Source organism: Puma concolor, chromosome B3 (genome assembly GCF_028749965.1).
Source record: "Puma concolor isolate L17-30 chromosome B3, mPumCon1.1.hap2, whole genome shotgun sequence".
Classification (NCBI taxonomy): Eukaryota; Metazoa; Chordata; class Mammalia; order Carnivora; family Felidae; genus Puma; species Puma concolor.
The window spans coordinates 100,709,103-100,735,205 of NC_141672.1; the positions used below are offsets into that span (position 1 = coordinate 100,709,103).

The 26,103-nt window shown below is 34.1% G+C and overlaps 1 protein-coding gene and 1 pseudogene across 4 annotated transcripts in view; both read right to left on the minus strand.

The window, feature by feature from the left end:
- Positions 1 to 26,103, minus strand: part of RFX7 (regulatory factor X7) — a 133,373-nt gene that overhangs the window by 69,660 nt on the left and 37,610 nt on the right. For all 4 annotated transcript variants that reach the window (XM_086710754.1, XM_086710755.1, XM_086710757.1 and 1 more), the window contains one exon: positions 7,595 to 7,628. In XM_086710754.1, the coding sequence (XP_086566880.1) occupies positions 7,595 to 7,628 (34 nt within the window). The remainder of the gene's footprint in view (positions 1 to 7,594; positions 7,629 to 26,103) is intronic.
- LOC147580236 (spliceosome-associated protein CWC15 homolog pseudogene) lies at positions 14,074 to 21,671 on the minus strand (annotated as a pseudogene).

The window sequence follows — 26,103 nt, forward strand, 5'->3', positions numbered from 1 at the left end:
AAGGAAGAGAACAAAACCCACACACTATAAACAAACAAATAAATACTAAATTAAAAATAATTAGATACGCAAAGAAGAAAACATGACCCATAACTGCAATAAACAAAAAATAAGTAAATAAAACAGACTTAAAGATAATATCATTAGCAAACAAGGACTTAAAAGAAAGTATTATAAATATGCCCAAGGGTTTAATAAGAAGAGAAATGGACAATAAACCAAAACAAAATATCCAAGTAGAATTTCTAGACCTGAAAAATTCAAGATCTAAAACAGATAATAATTCACTCAATGGGATTTACAGCAGATTAGACACATCAGCAGAAAATATTAGTGAATGTGATAATAAAGAAATATAACCTATCCAAAATGAAGCAAAAAGAGGAAAACAAAATAAGCATAGCCTTTGTGACCTATTTTGAGTTCCAGGATGGAAGGGGCAATGAAGAATATTTCAATGACTAGGAATTTTTTTGAAAATTGGTGAAAAATATAAACTCACACATTTGAGGAGCTCAATGAACAAAAAGCAAGACAAAAACAGAGAAAATCATACTAAGGCTATTATAATAGCACCGCTGAAAACCACTAATAAACAATCTTACAAGATATTAAAGGAGAATAAAAAAGAATGTATTACATACAGGAAAACAAGAATAAGTACAAACTTCCCAATGGAAACTGTGCAAGCCAGAAGACAGTGAATCACCACTGCTAAAATGATGAAAGAAAAACTAGAATTCTTTATTCAAAGAAGTGTCCTTTAAAATTAAGGGCAATTAAAGGATTTTTTTTTCAGATAAACTAAAACTAGGAGAACTAACAGTAGACCTACAAGAAAATAAATGCAAAATCTTATGTGTACACTCAAGCATACAAGTAAGCAGTAACAAGATAAAGCTTGTCAGACTGGGTAAGAACGATACAAGTATATGATGTCATCAACAGCAACAACACACTTTGACCATAAAGACCTATAATGCTTAAGAGTAAAAAAAGGTTCGAAAAAGATATGTCTTACAAGCAAACACCAATTATAAGAGGGGAAGATTATGCAGACAAAACAGACTTCAAAGCAAAAATATTATCAGAGATAAAAATGGAAACATCATAATAATAAAAGAACCAATTTACAAAGAAGACATAATACTTCTACATATTTATGTCCAATAATAGCTTCAATACGTGAAGCAAAATCTGCCAGGATCACAGAGAAAAAAATACTAACCATCACAAGAGAGACATTTTAGTATCCCTCTCTGTAACTGAAATAAGGGGGGAAGAAAAGGATCCCTATATCTTGAAAAAAAAACAACCAACTGGACCTAAGTGTTAGATTAAGAACATTCCATCCAATGACAGTTGAATACACACTGAAACTTTGGATTGCAAGTAACCTGTTCTGCGAGTGTTCTGCAAAATGAGCAAACATTTCTAATAAATTTTAACTTGATAAACAAGCGATGTCTTGCAATACGAGTACTACATGATGCCCAATGTCACATGATCACAACTGAGCAGATGGCTCTCTCTTTCTCTCTCTCTCACTTGCTGTGGGATTGTGGTTGATTGTCTCCTATGCTCGGATGCTTGGTCTCAGGCTGCGGTGTGTGCCGGTCAGTAATTTTTCAGAACACTGCAAGGTGCCCACAATTGGCACTAGTGTATTTTTTGTCATGTCAAAGCACCTATGGACAGTCCTTTGCTTTTCCACACAAGAGTAACCTTAGGAATGCTTTGCTTCATTGTAGGTCATTGGATAGGTTCCTTGTTAAAGTTGTACAAAAAGAAAAAGATTCCATTGAGCCAAAAGATGGCAGTGATTCTGTTACTGATAGTGAAAGCTATCCTTCACAATAACCCTCCTCTCTCGTCTCCTTCACACCAGCCACAAAGGTTTTCAAAGTTAACTACAGGTTAATTTGCTTATTTTTCTTTATATTTTGTATTTTCTTTATTACTTTATATTATATTACACTACTGTAATCGAATCATCTGAATTTATCCACTAAGATATATAACAAAAAAGTGTTGATAAATACTCAATTATCTAGGAACTGATCAAGATATATCTAAATGTCCCATGGGTATAAGAATAAATGAGAATGGAAATATAAAAAAAATTGATAATGAAAATATAACATAATATGGGATACAGCTAAACCAGTGCTTATAGGACAATTTACAGCACTTTAGCTTACAACAGAAAAGAAAAAATGTTTCAAGTTTCCATATTAAGGAGCTAGAAAAATAGGAATAATTTAAAACAGAAGTAAGCAGAAAGAAAGAAATAATACTTACTAGAAGAGAAACAAAATAGAAAACTGACAAAAAGAGAAAAATCAATAAAGCCAAAACTCAATTCATGTGAAAAGACCAATAAAATTACTAAACCTCTACCTAAACTGATCCAGAAAAAAAGAAGATATAAAGGGCCCTTATCAGGAATCAGAGATAACTGCTACAGATTCTACAGACAATAAAGGATAATAAAGGAACATTATAAGCAACACTACATGAACAATTCAGTAATATAGTAGAAATGAACAAATTCCTTCAAAGACTAAAATACTAAAACGGTATCAAGAATAAACAGAAGAATAGCCCTGTAATAATAAAAGAAACTAAGTCTGTAACTAATACCTTTCCCACAGTTTTACTAGTAAAATCTATGAAACACTTAAAGAAATAATAATTTTAAATAGATTGCTTCAGAAAATGGAGAACAGCATTTCCAAACTCATTATATGAAGTCAACATTACCCAGATACCAAAAACAGAAAAAGATTTTACAAGAAAATAGTATTTCCAAAGCCCTAATTAATACAGACAGTACTCTTTAACAAAATGGCAAATCTGATGTAGTAATATATAAAAGTATAATGCAACACATGAAGTATAGAGTATCATGTAGAGTTTATCACAGAAATGCAAGGATTGGTTTCACTTGGGAAAATCAATCTGTGTAATTCACCATGTTAACAGAATAAAGAAAGGAGAATTATCTTGTGATTATTTTGATGAGTGCTGAAAAAGCATTTGATAAAATAAAACATGCATTTGATAAAAAAAAAAAAACTCTTAGAAAAACAGGAACAGAAGGGAACATTCTCAGCTTGAAAAGAGCATCCATGAAAAAAAGTAGTATTAACATCATATTATAAAGTGAATGAATGAATGGTTTTCTTCTAAAACTAGGAAGAAGGAAAGGGAATTTACTTTCACCATTTCTATTTAATGTTGTCCTGGAGGTCCTAGCAGAGCAATAAGGTGAATAAAAATAAATAGATGTTTAAAATGAAACATCCTGGGGTGCCTGGGTGGCTGAGTCAGTTAAGCGTCCGGCTTTGGCTCAGGTCATGATCTCACGGTCTATGAGTTCAAGCCTGGCATTGGGCTCTGTGCTGACAGCTTGGAGCCTGGAGCCTGCTTGGGATTCTGTGTCTCCTTCTATATGTGCTCCTCCCCCACGTGCACTCTGTCTCTCTCTCTCTCTCAAAAATATATAAACATTTAAAAAAATAATATGAATGAAATGTTTTTATTTATGGACAATTTGATTAAGTAGGTAGAAAATCCAAAGGATTCTCCATATAAGCCTCTGAATATAATATATAAACTTAGTATGTTTTCAGACTACAAGGTCTACACAAATATTAGCAATAAAACATTATATAACAAACATTTTTAAATACCATTCATGATAGCATCCAAAGTATTAAAATATTTAGGTCTAAGTTGAGCATAAAGAATATAAACCCTATACATAGAAAACTACAAAACACTGTTGAGAAAAATTATAGAAGAACCAACTAATATAAAGATATACCATGCTCAAGGATTAAAAGATTTGTTGTTAAGATGTCAACTGACCCCAAATTGATCTATAAATTCACTGTAATCCCAATCAAAAATCCCAGTCGACTTACGTTTTTTCCTTTTTTTTTTGCATCTGACTTCAGCTCAGGTCATGATCTCATGGTTCTTGAGTTAGAGCCCCATATTGGGCTCTGTACTGAGAGCAGGGAGCCTGGAACCTGCTTCAGAATCTCTGTTTCCCTCTCTCTCTGCCCCTCCTCTGCTTGTGCTCTGTCTCTCTCTGTCTCTCAAAAATGAATAAATTAAAAACAAACAAACAAAAAAAGAAATGACAAATCTATTCTAAATTTCCATGGAAATGCTAAAATCAATGTCAACCATTATATTACCTGATATCAAGCCTTTCTACAAAGCTACCACAAAAAAGACAGTGTGGCGATGTCATAAGGAAAGATAAAGCAATGGATGGGAAAAAAGAGGATAGAAAAGGACACACACATGATTATTTTTGACATAGGAGGTGACTGGGAAAGGGTGGACTTTTCAATAAATGGCGCTGGAACAACTGGATATCCATACACATGGTAAAAGATAAAGACTGCAGTTCACCTCATACAAAACACAAATTTAAATCACAATGGTTAACAGAAAAAGACCTAATAGAAAAAGCTAAAATAATAAAATTTTACAAGAAAACATATAAAATCTTTGTGAGAAGGCTGGGGAATCTAGAAAATGAGGTCAGCAAATCCTCCCCTTAAAATAACTATATAATGATATAAAACTGTCAAGAAGAACAATTTTAGGGCTTTGGGCACTAATGGCAAACAACATGTTAAGAAATGTTTCGTCATTAAAAACTGAACTTTAGGTACTAATTGCTGAAAGTCTGTGTCATTCTTGCCTGGTCTACTCCCATGACCTATCCCATATGATCCGGACAGTAGTACTGCCAGGATAAGGGTGCTTGTGTTTAAATATACACAGGAAACATGATGACAATGATTCAAATAAAGAGAATTGTAATAAAGACAGAGAAACTAGAACACTGAGAAAGACAATCAGAAAAATGAACAAAGCTTCGGAGACTGAAAGGATAACATTAATCATTTCAACATACATGTAATGGAAGCTTTGGAAGGAGAGGGGAATTCAAGGAACAGAAAAATATTTGAAGAAATAATGGCTGAGAACTTCCCCAATCAGAATAATCTATAGATGTGAGTTCATCAAATCTCAAGCTGGATAAACACAAAGTGATCCGTACATACACATGTAACACAAAAAGTGTTGAAAGCTAGAGTAAATGGGTGAGCAAACAAGCAAGTGAATGAATTTCAATAAATCTTGGTATGGACCAGAGAAAAAAAACTCATCATGCACATGAAAACAACATGATAAATTACTCACTACTCATCAGAAACAACAAAGGCTAAGGGCGGCAGAATGACATACTCAAAGTGATGGAAGAATAAAACCTGTTGATAAAGAATTATGTTTCCAGCAAAACTATCCTTTAAAACCAAAGGCAAATAAAGACATTTACAGAGAAAAACCAAGAAAATTCATTAAAAGCAAACATGCCTTACCAGAAATATTAAAGGGAATCTTTTAGACTGAAAGAAATTATCCTTGATTCCTCTTTGTTTCTCCCTGCACATTCAATGCATAAGCAAGCAAGGTCTATTGGCTTTATATACAAAATAAGCCTTGAATCCATATACTTTTTTTCCATCTTCCACTGCCATCATGGGAGCAAGAGCCTTGAATTTTCATTTCATACTATTCTCCTACTTGAAACCCTTTAATTGGTTCTCTATGTACTGAGAATGAAATCCATACTATTTGCCATGGCCAAATATACCTTATGAAAAAAAACTCCCTACCTGAACTTTTCTCCTATCATTCTCTCCTCTCTCTATAAGTTCCAGATCACTGCACTTTGTATTCTGTAAATGTCCCCAACTCCTTCCTGCTTCAGAATCGTTGTACTTATTATTCCCTCTGCCTAGTAAGTGTCACAGGCAAATCATCACACAAGGCTGGATTCTCCTCTCAAATGCCATTTCCTCAGATCATCCAATCTAAATTTACCCTACCCCCATGACTTGCCTCCTTTTGCCTTACAAAAATTTTCTAATGATAAATAGCATTTATCATTTTCTGAAGTTATAATGTTCATTTATTTGACTTCATCTAATATATACCTCACTCAATAAATTATAAGGTTCATGAGGACAGAGAGAGATCTTACTATCTTGTTCATCAAATATACATAACTTTAAACCTTATGCTAACATAAAAACAATTTTGAACTCTTGAAAGGTTTTTTAAAAGCCTTTTTCTTATTTAGTATTTTATAAATGTCATATCTTACAAATTCTACCAGTCTTCTTCAAAAGCTGAATAATCCTCCAACAGTATCTCAGGTACTGAAAAGAAAGCAGTATGCCATAACTACTCAGTGATAAACAATGAAACTCTTGAGGGTTGGGGCAGATAGGAAATCCTCTGGGGATTGGGTGCAAAGTCATCCCTCCATCCCCAATTACTATCTTCCTAGGTCTTAACAGCACTCTTGAATATGACACTGTGATCAACAGTGAATTCTTGAGAGCAAGGGAATACGTCCTTTTTATATTCTGAATCCCATGTATCTAGCTAGCATTGCTAGACAGAAGGTGTTTAATTATTTTTCTGAAGCGAACAGCATATTTCTTCATTGATAAAAGGAAGGTAACAAGATTACCTACTTCAGAGGGTTATTGTGAGGCCAATAAAGAAAAAAAGAAGAAGAAGAAAGGGTAAGTGAAAGAAACAAGGAAAAACATCTCCATGAAGTACTTAATCTCAACTATTAGGTTAGAAAAGCACAGGAGAACTGATCAAATTACCACCTCTCCTATGAACTCTTCCCATTTATTCACCTACCTAGAAGCTAATAAGCTAATAATATCATAAGGTCATAATAATTTCATAAGCTAATAACATATTACATACTATTTCAGCACCAGACAGTAAAGATCCTCCCTTTCCCACAAAAAAAATTAGCTTATAAGGAACATGGAAACCTGAATAAGAAAGTTCTGATGTCACAAAAAACTAGGAAGAGGACTAACTACAAGAACACTGTGGGGAAATCTAACAGTGCAGAGTCACTGAGTATTTTAGAGCCTAGGGAGTATTCCATTAGCAGAGATTTCATTAAACATCAGTACTATTCCAGTAGCCCCAGTAGCTTCAGGTCCTACCCTCACATGTTCAAGAGAGGAGCTAACGAACTACAAATACAATCTTAAACTATTGTTGTGGTTTTAATTCCTGAAGGCCATCAAACCAAACATGAAAAGTATACCAACAAAAATTAATCCATGAAGCATTTAAAAAGGCTGTCATTTAAATTCATTTTTAAGAGTTCTATTAACTGCAACATAAATTAGAACTATTATCTTGGCTTTAATTCCTAACGTCTAGCAACCTAAATAGGAAAAATATGCATGCTATCAACAAAACTAAACCATCAAACATCTTAAGTAAAAGCCAGTAAGCTTCAAAAACACGCAACAGCCTCAGGTTGTGATTTCATTATTGATGAGATACAGGAAAGTATCTACATAGCTTGTAGCCAGTTCACCAATAGGGTTGTAATTGAATGTCAAATTTTATTTGCTAAAATTGAGTTATATTTAAAATAAATATTTACTCAAGAATAATATATTTGATATAGTGGAAAAGGCTATTACAAAAGAACTTTAATATTAGTTATTTTACTTACCAAAATGCAGTCCACTTTAGATTGTACAGTTTTGCTAAAAGAAAAAGAAAGTTATGTTAATAAAAATGATAAATTTATTAAATATTTGAAATAGTAAAATTCTTTTTAACATTAGGCATAATACCCTAAAACTGCATCTTTCACAAAGCATAACATACATCTATTTCCCATTCACTGTACTAAATTCAGCCCTAAAACATGATCAAAATATCTTGAGTTCACTGCTACAGTCAACCTATTACTGTTACAATGTATCATTCTAACAGATGTTTTGAATAAACAATTAAGTTTTTAGAGACATACTAAAATGCAGATATGTATTATTATACATAGAAATAGGACAGAGAGTTTATAATGAATTATGATTTTTATTCAATGCCTGCCACTCTGGAAAATGACTTGTTTGGCATTTAAAAGCCATAATGGTGTAATATTATCTGTATTTCTAAAGACTTGTTATAAAGTAGATTCTCTTGTCCTCTTCTCCCTCCCATTCACACATATGTACGCTCGCTCATGCACAGGCACACAGCCTAGGGAAAGGAATCCGTAGACATAAAAGTAGTAATAAAGATTAACTACTATGGTAATAAATTGGAAGGGGATAATGTATTTAGAAATAAATAATCCATTAAAAAAATCAAATTAAAAAAAGAAATAAATAACCCAAATAAAGGCACTATACATCAATTTAACTGAGCCACTGAATAAGTGAATTATTAATACGGAATACAAATGAAGTCAGTATAAAATAATTTAACTGTCATCTGAATTTTGTTATAACACATTAAAGTTCAAATGCAATGAAATCACATATAAAGTTCAGAGATAGTTTATATCTTAAAAGATGTTACAAACAAAATTATCTCTCATAAAAGATTCTAGTCAAATAAATGTAAAAAAAATGGTTATTTGCCTCTTTATACAGCTATGCAGTTAATCTATAGAGTAAAAAATCAACATTTAAATTTCATTACAGTCAATGCAATCAATAACCTCAAAATTTTTCATTTGTATTGAGATTTCAAATTTCACGTTTTAAAGAACAAAGTATGACTTAATTAAGTTCAATTGCAAAAATCAGAATGACTAAAAAGAACAAGAAAAGCAAATGATACCTCCACTTAAGAGGAAATGAAATCCCCTTCCCACAATCCCACGGAAGACTTTTTAGAGGTTTTTAAATCTTTTGGGATTTGTATAGTTTATAACACATTAGCAGCTAAAGTGTGCTATTTTTTTTTCTCTTCTTAGTAACTCCCACAATTTCCCTGAGATAAGAGAGTAATCTACAGATTAAGAATTGCTCCTAAAAAATAAAGAATCCAAACACTGTTCACCACATTCTTCTAAACCCCCAACATTTCCTGTCTAAAGTGTTACTGTAACCTAAACGGTCTCCCTGCTTCTTTCCTTAACACCTCCCCCTCCTTGCCCCAACAACTCTGTGGGCTATTGTCAACAAAATGGCCAGAGTGATTTTTTGTCCAAACCACATTAGTCCTTCCCTCCAGTCTTGATCATGGCCAACAAAGCCCCGGATGACCCAGCCTTCAGCTAGCTTTCTAATCTCATCTCCTATTATTCCTCTGTTCCTCATTCATTCAGCTCCTGCCACACTATCCTCGGTGCTATTTTCTCAAGGCTGGTGCAGGGCCTTTGTACTGGTGTTTTCTGTCAGCTTCTAAGACTTTTCTCCCATATAGCTTATCTGTTCATTTTCTTCATAACTTTGCTAGATGTTATCATTTACAGATAGTTCTTCCCTGACTTTCCCAGATAAAATATTCTCCATCACTCTCCTCCTTGCTCTGTTTCACTTTTCATTATTGCACTTACCACCAGTCATTTTATATTTTTATTAATTTGTCACCGGCTATCTTCCTTGACTAGAATTTAACTCCATGAAAGCAGGCTTTATCTGTTTTGCCCCCTGGGGTATTATAATCTGGCACATGTTAGGTGTTCAATAAAATCTGTTAAATGAATAAATGACAAAAACATTCAGTCCCCCATATGAAGAAAACTCTTTGGAAAGATGGATCACTTAAAAAAGGGTTTGTAGAGAAATTAATATAAAATTGAAAATGTGTTCATTTTTAAAGCATCACTCTAGATATACTCCTCTTCTATCAGAAACCTGTTCTAGGGGATATCTGAAGAGGATGACTATGTCTTCTTATCACAAACAATTTGGTAAATCGCTAAAAATTATGTATAAAAGATAGCCTTTCAAAGAATAAACTTGAAAAGTAAAGTGAAAGTGCTTCTAAGCTAGATATGAACCTTGGCAATCACCTGACCTAGCCTTTTGATGATTTTTTACCTCATACTTAACACAAGCATAATAGAAGGATATAGATTTTTAGTCCCCTTTGATCTTCTGTCCAGTCTCATATCATACCTCACTACTTTCCCAAAGACAACTTATTAATCTGATGTGTAACTTTCCCAGTTGATATTTCAGTATTTGTATGAGATACACAAATATCTACAAGCAACATACACTGTTGTTCCAAGAAGCTTTTACATGTTTATATAAATGCCTTTACATTATATATATATATATATATATATATATTCTGCAACTATCTTTTTTCGTTCAATATTATTTTGAGATCTACAGTTTGATGAAATGCATTCATTTTTTATAATGTCTGAAAAGTATTTCAGTGGATGAATATATCAAATTTATTCATCCATTTCACATTTACTGAAAGCCAGTTATGTACTTTCCAGTTTTGCTACAATGTTGCAATAAACTTTGTACATGTCTCCTTGTGTACACATGTGAAAACCTCTCAGTTAGAAATTCAGAAGTTAATTTTCTGGGTCTCATGGATGTATCTATTCAGTTTTATTATATATTACCAAATTCTTCTCCCAAGCAGTAATATCCATTTATATTTCCATCAGCAATATATGATAATCCCTATTTTCCTATTAAATTGCACAAATAAATGCCATTTATACATGACATATAATACACATATTAAATACTTATTCTGAGGAATATAAATTCTTAAAATTTATCATTTCCCAATTTCTAGCAATACTGTGTACCTTTTCACCTGCTTACTGGCCATGTAGGTTCTTTCCTCTGTAAATTGCTGGTTCATATTCTTTGCCCATTTTTAAGGGAGTTGACTATTTCTTATTAAATTGTTGTAGTTCTTTATACACTCTGGACACTAATTCTCTTTTACATATACTTAACTTTGTTAATGATGCATTTTAATGACATCTTACTAAAGTTAAAATTTTTGATTTAGTCAAATTTATCAATTTTTTTCCTTTATGATTATATTTTTTATCTTAAGACATCCTACCTAAAGTTTTTTTTAATGTTTGTTTGTTTGTTTATTTATTTATTTATTTATTTATTTATTTATTTATTCAGAGCGCTTGCTCATGTGCACATATGAGCAGGGGAAGGGCAGAGAGAGAGGAAGAGAGAATGTGTAGAGCCTGATGTGAGGCTGAATCTCACGCTCGATCTCACAAACTGTGAGATCATGAAAGAGCTGAATGCTTAACTGACTGAGCCACCCAAGTGCCCCCTATGTAGTTTTAAAGACATATTTCATTCTAAAATTTTTGAAGTTTGCTTTTCAATTGTGATCTTTATTCAAATTAGAATTTATTCTTATGTATGGTATGGTATGTGTGTGTATATAAATATATATATACATACACACACACACACACACACACACACATACACACTCTTTTTGGCAAGCCAACTGTACCCTATTTTATTATGCCAAGTTTTCACGTGTGCTTGAACCTACTTGTGGCTTTTTTTCTATTTTATTAATAATCTATGTGTCTATCTCTGAGTCACCACTCTAAGTTTATTAGTGCTTTAAAAATTAGGTCTAGTTATTCCATGACCCTCCTTGACCATATTCATAACAGCCTTGATAAGTCTTGGGCCTTAAAATACTCTAAGTGATTTTTTCGGTTTTTTCAGTTCCACAAAAATCTTGCTAAGATTTATACTGAGCTGTACTGAAGTTATAGATTGAAGTGGGAGAGCTAATTCATAATTTGGATTTATTTTTGTCTGTCTTAAAAAGTTCTTATAATTTTCCCTATATCTTTTGTTAGAAAAAGTCCTAGCTAGTTTACAGATGAATTATACTGTGTACCATGAATTATAACTTTTTTTTATTATGTTTTCTAATTGGTTCTTGCTAATGTACATGCTGATGTGCACAAAACTGTTAGTTCTATGCTGACCTTGTATCGAGAAACCTTCCTGAACTTATTAGCTGTAATAGCATGTAGAATCTCTTGTAGATAATTTCACTTACAATTAATGAAAATGTTTTTCTTCTTTTTCTGTCTACATGCTTCTTTTTCTCCTCCTTTCTCTTAAATAATTACATCGGCTAAAATCTCTAGTCTAATGGTGAAGAGTGCAGTGACAGCAGACATCCTTGTTCTGTTTCCAATTCTTATTTCAAAGTTTTAATATGATATACTGTGATATTCCATTTAGGGTATATTTTATACTTTCCTACAATATTCCTAAATATTTGATGCTTATTTGATTAAAAGAAAATAACGCTTCAATTTTCTAATGTCCTGCTTCAGATAATAACAAGGTAACTTCCCACATACAACAATGATATACTGTGGACCACATATAAAAACAAACATTAAAGTTAAAGAGAGTGACCAAAAGCAGGTGGCAACTGGAGGGAAGGCATCCTTAAAAGAAGGGAACTGCACTGGGTAGGATATGTATTTATAAGGCTGTTGCCTGAGGCCTCTTACCCCTCATGCAGCACTGAGCCCACAAGAATGAAGCAGAAACCTGCTGCCTTGCCAGCTGAGGAGCAGAGGCCAATATCTGGGATTGCCAGAGCTACTATAACATGAAAGATGAAATCCCAGAAAGGAAGGTGCCACAAAATTTTTATGTAAACAATGCCCAAATGTTTGGATAACCTCCTTCTGGGAAAGACAGCAAGGCTTCCAGAAAAAAAGTAACAGCTGGAAGGTGGAAAGACCTGAGCTGAGCCTTCTTGCTGCCGCCTATTATAGGAGCAATGTTGGCATTTGAATCCAGTGTACCGGGATAAAAAACAAAAACAAAACCCAAAAAACAAAACACCCACAACACTCAGAGAAAAATAACAGAATCCAAAGCCTACAACATATCACCGACAATGTCTATTACACAAGCAAAATTTACCAGAAAGAAGAAACAGGAAAAAGAGACCCATACTTAAGATAAAAAAGCAGCTCACAGAAACCAAATCCTGAATGATCTACATGTCAGAATTAGTAGGCAAGGATTTCTAAGCAAATATTACAAATATGTGCAAATATTTAAAGGAAAATATGGTCATAAGAATGTATACATGGTGTGGAGGGCAGAGAATCTCAGCTGAGAAATGGTAGTTATGGAAAAGAACCAAATGGAAGTTCTAAAACTAAAAAAAAAGTACAATGTCTAAAATGAAAAATACAGCAGAAAAAGGGTCACTAAACTGGAAAATAAATCAATACATCTTACTGAATCTAAAGGAGAAAGAAAAAGATTTTCAACATAATAAACAGAGCTGCAGAGATTTGTAGTACAACACCAAGTGGTCTAACTATGTGCAGCCGGAGAGGAGAGAGAATGGGACAGAAAAATATCTGATAAATGACCAAAATTTCCCCAAACTGGGTAAAAAACACAAACTTACATATCCAAGCTCATCAAACTACAAGCAGGATAATCACTAAGAAAACCACACATGGGATTATCATAGTCAAAGAGATGAAAACGCAAAGATAAAAAGCAAATTTTGAAGGCAGCCGGAGTACAGTTAACATTAAATGTGGTAAAAAAAAAAAAGTGGTATGAACGATAGCTGACTTCTATATAGCGAAGTGATTTGTAACAGAAGTACTAAAGGAATTCAAGAGACAAAGGAAAATCCTTTCAACAAATGCTGATGGAATAACTGTATGTATCTATAAACAAATAAACATAATTCATTCTACACCTAAATATGAATTGGAACTTAAAATTAACTATAACAATTTAAACTATAAAGTGCTTAGAAGAAATCACAAATTATTATGTCCTAAAATTATACAAAGATGTCTTAGGACACAGAAGCAATAACCTTAAAAAAAAAAAAACTAAATTAGATCCCATCAAAATGAAAATCAACTTCTATTCATCAAAAGACATCAATTAAGAAAATAAGCCACCAACCAAAAACAGTATTTGCAAAACCTATACCTAACAAAAGACTTATGTTTGGAATATGTAATAAATTCCTTCAACTCAACAGTAAAGTCCATTAATAAAAAAGCAAACAACTGGAATAGTTTACACACACAAAAAAAGGATATACAAATGTCCAATAAGCATACAAAAAGATGTTCAATATCTGTAATCATCAAGGAAATGCAAGTCAAAATCATAATGATATACTATTATATACTCACTAGGATGGCTAAAATCAAAAATACTGAAGGGGCGCCTGGGTGGCGCAGTCGGTTAAGCGTCCGACTTCAGCCAGGTCACGATCTCGCGGTCCGTGAGTTCGAGCCCCGCGTCAGGCTCTGGGCTGATGGCTCAGAGCCTGGAGCCTGTTTCTGATTCTGTGTCTCCCTCTCTCTCTGCCCCTCCCCCGTTCATGCTCTGTCTCTCTCTCTGTCCCAAAAATAAATAAATGTTGAAAAAAAAATTTTTTTAAATAAAAATAAAAAAATAAAATAAAATCAAAAATACTGAAAACACCAAGAAGTGGCAAGAATTTGGAGAAAGTGCAACTGTCATACATTTCTGATGGAAATGTAAAAGAAAAAACCACTTTGAAAAATTTGGTAGTTAAATATAAACCTATGTTTAAATGCAACAATTCTACTCCTAGGTATTTATTTAAAAGAAATGAAACTATTCACAAAACAGTCTTTTACAATAATGTTCACAGCATCTTTAGTCATAATAGCCCCAAACTGAAAACAATCTAAATGGCAGTCAATAGAAGAATGGATAAAAATGTGGTATATTCATAGTACTTAGCAAATTAAAAAAAAAAAAAAGACATATATACATACAAACACATAGATGAATCTAGTAGATATTATACTGAGCCAAAGACACCACCCGGAAAAGTTCACTCCGTACAATTCCATTTATATGATGTTCTAGCATTGGCAAAATCAATCTATGGTAAAAGAAAAATTAGAAAAAGTGGATGTCTTAGGATGAGGGTGGGGTTGGCTTGGAAGGAGAACGTATGAACTCTTTTTGCCCCATCTGCCCTTTACAGGAAAGAATTTTGCCCTTCAGCTGCTGGTAGTGCTTCCAGCAGAAAGATCTCTGCTATCTGGGGGTTGTCTATGCTGAAGAAAACTTCACTCCCCAAGTCATATCTCCTTCCAGGAACAGCCCAAACCCAGAGACTGATCAACATGGGGATATAAAGGCCCAGTTCCTTACTCCACCTTGGACCAACTCTGGTGGATGATTCCAGCTTCCAAATACTCCAGCACTACACTTTAATTTTCCCTCTGCCTTCTTCCATTCTTTCCATAGATGTGAATCTCAAGAGCATTCCCTAATGAAGTGATTCTTAAAATATAATTCTTGAACTACTATCACCTGGGAGTAGTTACAAATGCAAACTTGTGGGCCCCACTCTAGACCTATTGAATCAGAAAGCAGAAGCCCCAATCACCTATAAAAAGTTTCTAAGCCTTTCTGCCTCACTCTTAAATACACTCAAATAGTTACACAATTGGGGGAAATCCCTAATATGAAAATCAGAACATTCCCGTTAAAAAGAGGGCATGAAACCCCTACTAGAAGCCTATGCAAGAAGAAAAAAATATAATCAAATCTTCACAAAGGTAAGGAACAAAAACTGGATACTATATATACATTTTAAAACACAGAAATAAAAAGTGATGTCTTGAAATCGAAATGATTGGGCTGGATATTTTCTGTTTGCCAGAAAATCCTTCCAGATCCAGTTCTCATCCTTTGCAATAACCCAGGAGGCTGGCCTCATGCACTGTATCTATATGGCTCCCTTCTTTGGTTTCCAGTGAGCCAGTATCAGTCACTGGAAGGAGATAAGAGAGCAAAAGAAGAGACAGGAGGTATTTATTCCTCTTGGCTTTCTCTCTGACAGGCAATGAGTTTAGTTGTTGGGGACTTTCTGAACAAATCTTAAGACCTTTTTGAACTCATTGAGCTATAAGCATCAAAGACTTTGGTCAAAAATGAAAAATATATAAAAATTTAAATTAAAAAGACTTGAACTTATAAAACAAGAAATGGTATTATCTGTGGATATATTTAGAATTAACTTATAATCACTTTTTCTATTATTTTTCCAATTTAAGAAAATTTTTCAGAAACAGGAAAAATATACATAAAAATACATTCACCACTCTAATAATGAACCACTGATGCACATTTGAGCATTTTAAAAAAGGTAGATAGTATAGTTCTTCATTTTTATTTTTGAATAAAGCCATTTTATTAATTTTATCGACAAATAACTTATGTTCAAATGATAATATGTTTAACATGAATATTTTTCTATGTTTTTTGACATTTTCTAAATTGTTGATAATTTATTAGATTTCAAATGCATCAAACTTCTGGTCTCACTGTTTTTTTAAAAAAATTGTTAGTTTTGTAAACATTTTAAATAGCATCAATCTGGTAATTGGTATTAGACAAAAATAACACAATATCAGTATCACAATTTTGCTGTGGTATTATAACTACTAAGGTTAGGGAACATGCTAATCATTCATCTGCCCCATCTTTCAGTTTAAGCTTTGCACGTCAAGTCAGATCAACACAATGTTACGAAGTAAAAACCTTAAACCTAGACCTATAGAGTAGGAAAAAGAAGGAAACCACCAGCAAGAAGAGCTTATACTAATTTAAGGAAGAGAGATACAGCTTGAGAAAGCATATTTTGTTTTCCCTAAATTGAATTAAAAAGTGAAGCTGGAAATAACTTCTTACCTCGTGCTAGTGGGGTTATACAAAAGAGACAGTAATTTTAGAAAGTAGATGTTAAAAAAAATTAGTCTAAGCCTACTTTACCTCACATTTAATAAAAATAACCATGTAATATTCTCTTTTCTTCAGACTTAAATATGATACAATAAATTAGCAGTCATGGGCCAAATATACTCTGAATATAATACTCTGTAAGTAGTAGTAGGCCTGAACGAACATTTAGAGACTGCTTGCTAGAAACATTTCAGAGACTGTTTCTCCAGTTTCTACAAATTGTTTATAAACTATTTATTACAGATAATAATATCATATTAAGAGACTCTCACTCATCTCTCTAACAACAGGTTTGGCCTCCATCCAAAAGTTCAATATTTTTTCTACATTTATGTAGAGTCTCCAAGTCAGAATTAAAAGTCAGTCACAGTTCCTAAATATCTGATTCAAAATTCTCGTGTTGCAGAAATTGTGATTTATGAATGCTAGATATTAGACTTCACTCATGGAAAATCTGAGGTAGGAGAGGTACAGTGTACTATATCAACTGTAAGAAGCTCTTGCATTCTAGCCTTGTCAGGACAAGTCAAACTCTTTGTTAGCTTCCTCTTCCTGTAAAATAATGAATTCTATTAAAAATATATTGACTTCAGATCCTTTTTGTAGATTATGACTCAACTCACAGTCATCAAAGTAAAAGACAGTTTTGCCTTATACTTATCTATAATGAATGTGAAGAATTTTAGTTTGCTCAAATGAGAACAAACAAAATTTCACATTTTAAAAAATAACCACAGTAATAGTGGCTAATTCTATAAAGTTCAAAAGGTAAAATATTTTTAAAAAGCAACCTACCCTTAACACCATCATCCAGAAATATTTATTTATATACTTACTATGTCTTCTTAAAAATAACTGGGATCTGTTGGTGAGGACGTGGAGAAATTGGAACCACTGAATACTACTGACGGGAATGTAAGACCGTACAGCTGCTGCAGAAAGCAGTTTGTTACTTCCTCAAATAACACAGAATTACCACAAAGCCCAGCAAGTCTACTCCTAGGTATATACCCAAAATGAGAATGGGTATTAAAATAAAAATGTGCACATAAATATTCATAGACACATTATTCATAAGAGTCAAAAGGTGGAAACAGCCCAAATGTCCATCAACAGATGAACAAACAAAATGTGGTACATCCATATAATGGAATATCATTCAGCCACAAAAAATAATGAAGTACTGATCCATACTAAAACATGGTTGAATCTTGAAAATTTTATGTTTAGAGAAGGCAAACATAAAAGGTCATGTATTGTAAGTTATAATGTATATCCAAGAGTATCTACATCCACAGACATAGAAAGCAGACTGGTGGTGGCCAGAGGTTGAGGGGACAGGAAATTGGGGAGTGACTACTTAATTAAACTCATATGGGGTTTCATTTTGAGGTGATGAAATATTTTGGAACTAGACAGAGGTGATGGTTACAAAGCCTTGTAAATATAAAAGTACTAAATGTCACTCAATTGGGCATTTTAAGTGGCTAATTTTAGATTATGTAAATTTTACCTTAATGAAAACCAAATTGTGATCATAAAACTAAGAAAAATTCACCTAGATACTACACAACCTAATCAACGAAGTACCAATGTTAATTTTTATAACCCAAAATGCTTTTGTTTTGATCATTTACATTTTACAGTCTTTAAGCAAGCACATAAAACTGTAGTATTTAATATATTTCTGCATGAACATTTTGTGAAATTTAGATGACAATGTATCATTTACAAATCTTTTGTCTTTCTTCTGATCATCTATACCTTTTGCACAATTCTTGAAAACAACATCATCATCCCACCTTCTTTTAACTTTGAAATTGGCCTGAGGCTGGAATGGGCCAGTGAGATTAAGCAGAGGGTTTCCACTCCATGTTTTTCATACTTATTCTTTCCTCTTCTGCCTTCTTTTCTTGTTCCTTCCTGGCCTGCTCTTCATCAATTAAAAAATTTTTTTCTAGTTCTGCAAGAAGAGCTGAAGTATCACATCATCACTCTCTTCTTCATAATCTTCATCTTCATCTTCCTCGTCTGTTAGAGTATCATCTGCATCAAGGCTGCAGCAGGTATCTGGTCTCATCAAGGCGTTTTTTTTTTTTCAAAAATTTTTATTGTTTATTTATTCTTGAGAGAGAGACAGATCATGAGAGGGAGGGAGACACAGAATCCGAAACAGGCTCCAGGCTCTGAGCTGTCAGCACAGAGCCCAACATGGGGCTTGAACTCACAAGCCGTGAAATCATGATCTGAGCTGGAGTCAGATGCTTAACAGTCTGAGCCACCCAGGCGCCCCACCAAGGCTTTTTTGACATTGAAAAGGAGGTTGTATGTTCTCATGTCAGATGATCTCTTTTTCTCTCTTATAGTAGCTCTGTCTCTCCCTTCTTGCTCTGTCCTGCAGCCATGGTTCTGAACTTCTTCAGGGGCATACTGAGTAGTTTATATTTTATCTTTGTATGAGAGGTTCTCTACTTTAATATTGCTTTAAGAGGTGGTTCAAATCACCTTCTCCTTCTCCTCTCCCACTTCTTGCAGGTTCAAAAGCTGGTCTAGCTGCTGTTGTCATATTTTCTAATTGGCAGAGGTCTGATGTAGCAACCTCTGGAAATCATACAGACACCATTATGGCATCCTCCTTTACTGTGAAGTTTGTTCTATGCTTTATAGAATGTTTGGCGTTACTGGATGATGCCCACTAAATGTCAGTAGACATTCTGACAACCAAAAATGCCCTACATATTACCATATGTCCCTAGTTGAGAGCTACTGCTCTAGAAAGTAGAGAACAAAGTCATTCATATGTTATGTGTCAACTCACACATAAGAAGTTCCCTAATAAGTGCTCTACAAACGAGTTACTTCAAAAGTTCAAACTTCATTAGGTATGAAGTTTGCCTTTTTTAAAAAAAACAAGGTACTATAAGCATTTGTTAATTTTATCATAAAACTCATTTTGTTGTTCAGAAAATTAAAACTAATTTCAACTAGAAGAATCAATTCTATTACCAGGTAACTTTTGCCTACTATTTAATTATTCATATAATTAAAATTAAGCTTTCAACTTCTTAGTGACATTTTCCCATTCACTGAGTTAGTATCTTTTCTATTACTTTTTGAAATTACCCAGTTGCAAATATATAGTAAAGTTATAGAGAATAATATAATACACATGTTCCTGCCTGCCAGTTTGAACAAATCTCAAATCTGAACATTTCCCCCACCTTTTTTTCCCTTAAGGAAGAAAACTTTATGGATAAAACTGAAGCCCCTCTGGGCTCTTTTCCAATTTCATTTCACAATTCCTTTGTTGGTGCAGACTACTATCCAGAATTTCTTGGTTACCATTCCTATGAATGCTTATATTTTTATTACAAATATTCAGTACACTAGTCCCCCCTTACCTGTGGTTTCGCTTTCCATAGTTTCAGTTACCCAAAGTCAACCACAGTCCAGAAACAGAAGATCTTCCTTTTGATGTATAATCAGAAGGTCATTAGTAGCCTAGCTCTATGTCATGATAGCTACATCATTCACTGCACTTCATCTCATCGTGTAAGCATTTTATCATATCACATCACTATAAGAAGGGTGAGTACAGTAAGGTATTTTGAGAGACCACATTCACATAACTTTTATCATATTGTTATAATTGTTCTATTTTATTAATATTTGTCATTAATTTCTTATTGTATCTAACTTATAAGTTAAGCTTTATCATAGGTATGTACATATGTATGTATGTATGTACATATAGGCAAAAACATAGGTAGTATATCCATGGTTCCAGGCATCCACGGGGTAATGGAACATATCCCCTGTTGGATGGGGGGTTGGGAGGGACTGCTATATGTCACTAAACGATATGAAGCAGCTTTGTTTACTTTATAAACATGGAATTATGATGCATGTATCATTCATCCCCCTTTTACTTACTAAGCCTTAGAAAAAGTGTATTTATTTTGATTCATTCTAGTTTATCCATTTTAACTGTTACACAGTGCTATGGATTGAATTATGTCCCAATCCTCAATACCTCACAATGTGAATTTATTTGATGACAAAGTCTTTACAGAAGCAATCAAGTTAAGATAAATCAATCAGACATGTGGATGTGCTCAAATCCAACACCACAGCTATGCTAATAAAATGGGGGAAATGCAGACAAAGAGACACCCATGAAAGGAAGATGATGTGAAGAGATATGGGAGGTGGCCATCTACAAGCCAAGGAAAGCAACCTGGAAGATCCTTGCCTCATAACCCTCAGAAGGAATCAACCCTGCTAACACCTTGATCTTGGAATTCTGGCCCCCAGAACCGCAAGAAAATAAATTTCTGTTGTTTAAGCCACCTACTCTATGGTACTTTGTTACAGCAACCCTAGGAAACTAATACACATAGTATTGAACATACTACTTTTTATTTGTACACCCTTCCACTGAAAGACTTATGGAGTTTCCAGCTCTATAACACACAACATCCCAACAAACATTTGGCACACAGATCTTGCTATGCACACTGCAACACTTTCTCTCAGACAGGCTTATATACAAACATACATACACAAACCTTGCAGAAGAATTCTGGTATGTTGATCTTCAACTTTCTAATTATTGCTAAATTGCCCTTCAAAGTATTCTCCAAAAGCTGTGTAAGAGAATAATTTCTCTATCCTCTGCAAAATCTGGTAATGATGGACTTTTTCCAATGTGATGTGTGTGAAATATTTCATTGTTTTAATACATACTACTCTATTAGTGAAGTTTAACATCCTTACATGTTTATTGCCTACTAAGCTCTTTTTTTAAATACTTATTTTTGACAGACAGAGAGAGAGAGAGAGAGAGAGAGAGAGAGAGGCGAGTGGGAAAATAGCAGGGAAAAAGGGGGAAGGAGAATTTGAAGCATGCTCCAGGCTCTGAGCTGGCAGCAGAGCCCGATGCAGGGCTCAAACCCACGAACCATGGGATCATGACCTGAGCTGAAGTCCAATGCTTAACTGACTAAACAACCCAGGTGCCCTGCCCTCTAGGCTTTCTTTCTTTTTTTTTTTTTTTTTTAATTTTTTTTTTCAACATTTATTTATTTTTGGGACAGAGAGAGACAGAGCATGAACGGGGGAGGGGCAGAGAGAGAGAGGGAGAAACAGAATCGGAAACAGGCTCCAGGCTCTGAGCCATCAGCCCAGAGCCCGACGCGGGGCTCGAACTCACGGACCGCGAGATCGTGACCTGGCTGAAGTCGGACGCTCAACCGACTGCGCCACCCAGGCGCCCCCAGGCTTTCTTATGTGTACTGCCTACTCATATCCTTTACCATTTTTCTACTTCGCTGTTCGCTATTATTCTTATAATAATATTATTTATAGGAGTCCTCTTTATACTTTTATACTAATCCTTTGCCAATTATTTGAATTACAAGTATTTTTTCCTCATCTGCAGCTTGTTTTTCTTTTTATGGTGCCACTTTACAAAAAGCTTTAATTTTATTTTTTTTAATTTTTATTTTTTGATTTAACTTTATTTTTTATTTTTTAAAATTTACATCCAAATTAGTTAGTATACAGTGAAGCAATGATTTCAGTAGATTCCTTAATGCCCCTTACCCATTTAGCCCACCCCCCCTCCCACAACCCCTCCAGCAACCCTCAGTTTGTTCTCCATATTTATGAGTCTTTTTTGTTTTGTCCCCCTCCCTGTTTTTATATTATTTTTGTTTCCCTTCCCTTATGTTCATCGGTTTTGTCTCTTAAAGTCCTCCTATGAGTGAAGTCATATGATTTTTGTCTATTTCTGACTAATTTCCCTTATCATAATACCCTCCAGTTCCATCCACGTAGTTGCAAATGGCAAGATTTCATTCTTTTTGACTGCTGAGTAATACTCCATTGTATATATATACCACATTTTCTTTATCCATTCATCCATCGATGGACATTTGGGCTCTTTCCATATTTTGGCTATTGTTGATAGTGCTGCTATAAACATGGGGGTGCATGTGTCCCTTCAAAACAGCACACCTGTATCCCTTGGATAAATGCCTAGTGGTGCAATTGCTGGGTTGTAGGGTAATTCTATTTTTAGTTTTTTGAGAAACCTCCATACTGTTTTCCAGAGTGGCTGCACCAGCTTGCATTCCCACCAACAATGCAAAAGAGATCCTCTTTCTCTGCATCCTCACCAACATCTGTTGTTGCCTGAGCTGTTAATATTAACCATTCTGACAGGTGTAAGGTGGTATCTCATTGTGGTTTTGATTTGTAACAAAAAGCTTTAATTTTAATATAGTCAAATTTATTAGTTTTTCTTCATGAAAAGTGCTTTTGGTGTATTGTTTTTAAAAATTCTCCATTATTACGAGGTCACAAAGAGATGTATTTTCTTTTAAATGTTTGCTTTTCACATTTGGGACGTGTTTCCCTGGATTCTGTGTGTGATATACATACACATATTTTTTCATATAGATGACTAAAGGTCCCAGTGGTCCACACTTTTCCTTGTAGATGAGGCTACAGTCTTGTTTGTGTTTCCTAAGTCTAACGCTTTTCCTGGTACACATTAGGCAATGTGTGCTCAATAAAATGAGGGACAGAGAAAGATGGGAGACAGAGGCAAAGCAGGGATAGGAGTGTGGGAAAAAGTATTCAGATTATGGTCCTTGGTGCAAACTTAAGTATCAGAACTATACAAGTCAAAGGATATTAAAAACAGACAGAGAGGGAAGGCTGTAGGAAGATGGGCTTTCCATAACTTTGGAACCCTGAAGCAAAGAATCTGATGACGTAACTGGGTAACAACTCTGCTTTCTCTCTCCCAGGATGAGAATGCGGCCTTGCTGGTGCTGAGTTGGTTCAGTATCTGGAAAGCTGTGATGCTGTAGAACTATCACTTGGTTTTTGTCTTTGCAGAATTTTAATGAAAGCCTACGTTTAAAGGGCAAAGCTATATCACACATTTGCTACAGCAACTCTAACTGAACTTTTCCTGTAGGAAAGGTAGTTGTATGCATGGAAGAAAACCTACAGGGATCAAAAAAGCAGTTTAAAGATATGCTGCCTTTACTATTATTCAGAATAGTCATTTGGCTTCTGTATCCTTAACTAAATAATCCAGGAACATGGGGCATCTGGGTGGCTCAGTTGGTTATGCACCTGACTCTTGATCTCAGCTCAGACTTCAGGGTCATGAGTTCAAGCCTTACACTGGGCTCTACAGTGGGCATTAAGCCTACTTAAAAAAAAATCTATAAACATACAACAGGTGGGTAGACAGTCTCTTCCCCAGTAATTCCTAACCTTAAGGTCAAACTGGGGCGGGGTGGGGGGGGAAGGGCACAATAGAAATAAAGGGAAGAAGAATGTGACCTACAAAGACTTCTGCTTCAGTGGCCCTCAACAGAAAAATAGCTCCCTAGTTAGCAAGATTATGGTACCTAGCTCACTCGGTATAGTTGAGGAAGTACATTCCGTAAGAGTAAAAGGTGGCTTAGCCTCTTGATGGATGTATACAAAACCACCTACAAAGTATTCTTGCCAAAATATTAAATCAGGTCTAATATTGAACCATATTTATATCTAACTACCAATATATAGGAAATAGAGATGTAAAACATGATAAAAAGCAGCATGGGACTGAAATCAGCAAAACCCAGACTGTGGGAAACTCCAGAGAACAAATGATTCAGTTTCTTCAACAGATAAAAAAATTACAAGAAAAATTTTAAAAGATGACCTATAGATTAAGAGACATCAACCAACAGCAATATAAAGATACCAATTCAAACTATAAAGGAAAAAAAAATAAGACATAAAAATATGAGTATGAACTGTATGCTTGTAGATATTAAGGAGTGACTATTACTTTTTTTGGTGGATTGATCACATAGTTATAGTAATTTGCAGATGATATGATGTTCAGGATTTCCTTCAAAATACTCAGTGGAGAGATTTAGATATACATAATATATATACATAATATAGATATAATATCAAGTTAAAATAAATTAATTTTACTAAATATTAAATATACACATATATATATTTAGCTATGAGATTAGTTGTAGAAGCTGAATAAGGACATGAGAGTACACTGTATTTTCTTTCTGTATACAACTGAATTTTTCAAAATAGAATGTTTAAAAAGAGGAATGCTTAACAGATTCTTTTCAAAAGAAAAGCAAATCATTAAACACAAAGGTCCTATAGCTAAGAGGGTAGTTTGATATCTAAAAATCTGATACGGATTAAAACTATGAAGGACTTAAACTCTAGAAGACTACAAACAAAACTAAGAATCACAGAATCATCTACTATACTGAACATCTACTGAGTTAATCAATGTTTATTAAACAGCTATTTAGTGATCCAGAGTATGTTACTGGTATTTGAAAAGTTTAGACTATGATTCACTTTAGTAACTCTCTAATGAGGTATTTTCCTTGTTTTGTTGTTCTCCACATATAGATATCTATATGAATGCTGGTTATTCCAAATGCTGAATTTTACTATTAAAATTTGCTCTTAAAGGACTGAAAAGTCTGTGCTTTCGGGAGGCAAGATACTGAACAAATTTTGCTATTCTCTTTAGTCTCAATCTGTGTACCTGCCCATTTTTTTCCAATGTGCAGATTTTTAGGTTTATAGTAAAAGTTCAAAGTAGTCAAATGATAGGAAAGTATGTGTTCATGCAATATACTTTTTATTTTTTATATTTAAAAAGTGTTTAATGTTTTATTGATTTTTGAGAGAGAGAGAGAGAGAGAAAGAGAAGGAATGGGAGTGAGAGAGGGAGACACAGAATCCAAAGCAGACCAGGCTGTCAGCACAGAGCCCGATGCGGGGCTTGAACCCACAAACTATGAAATCATGACCTGAGCCGAAGTCGGTCACTTAACCAACTGAGCCACCCAGGCGCCCCATGCAATATACTTTTTAAAGTTAAAAGGAACAGTTCGAATAAATTTAGTAAGAAACATCATGATACATGTAGTGAAGAAAACATGGTTTATGAAAGAAAAAATTCCAATTCTGCTATATGCCCTTTATTTAAATGACCTCTTTTTCTCTTGAGGTACAGGATACCTCCTCCAAAGTTTTTTTGTGAAGATTAAACAAGATGATCTATATAAAAGTCATATATTGCAATAACAAGCAAGTAATAGATTCTTAATAAATGCGAAATGAAACTAAATCTCGTCTAACCCTTTCATTTACAGTAAGCTGAGAATCAAAAGAGTTTAAATGACTTGTGCTAAGTCACACATTGATTTTTTATTTGGGAACATTATCCAGTAAAAATGCTACTATTATACCAGATAATCATGGCTCTTTTCTACACAGGGATTTTAATTAAGAAGAAAGAAAAACTGTGTCCCAGTCCCATCATTTTGGAACTTCCTTCTCCAGAAAACATGAGGTATTGCCAGTAAGTGAGCTGAAAGAAGGTTTTGGCTAGCTCCCA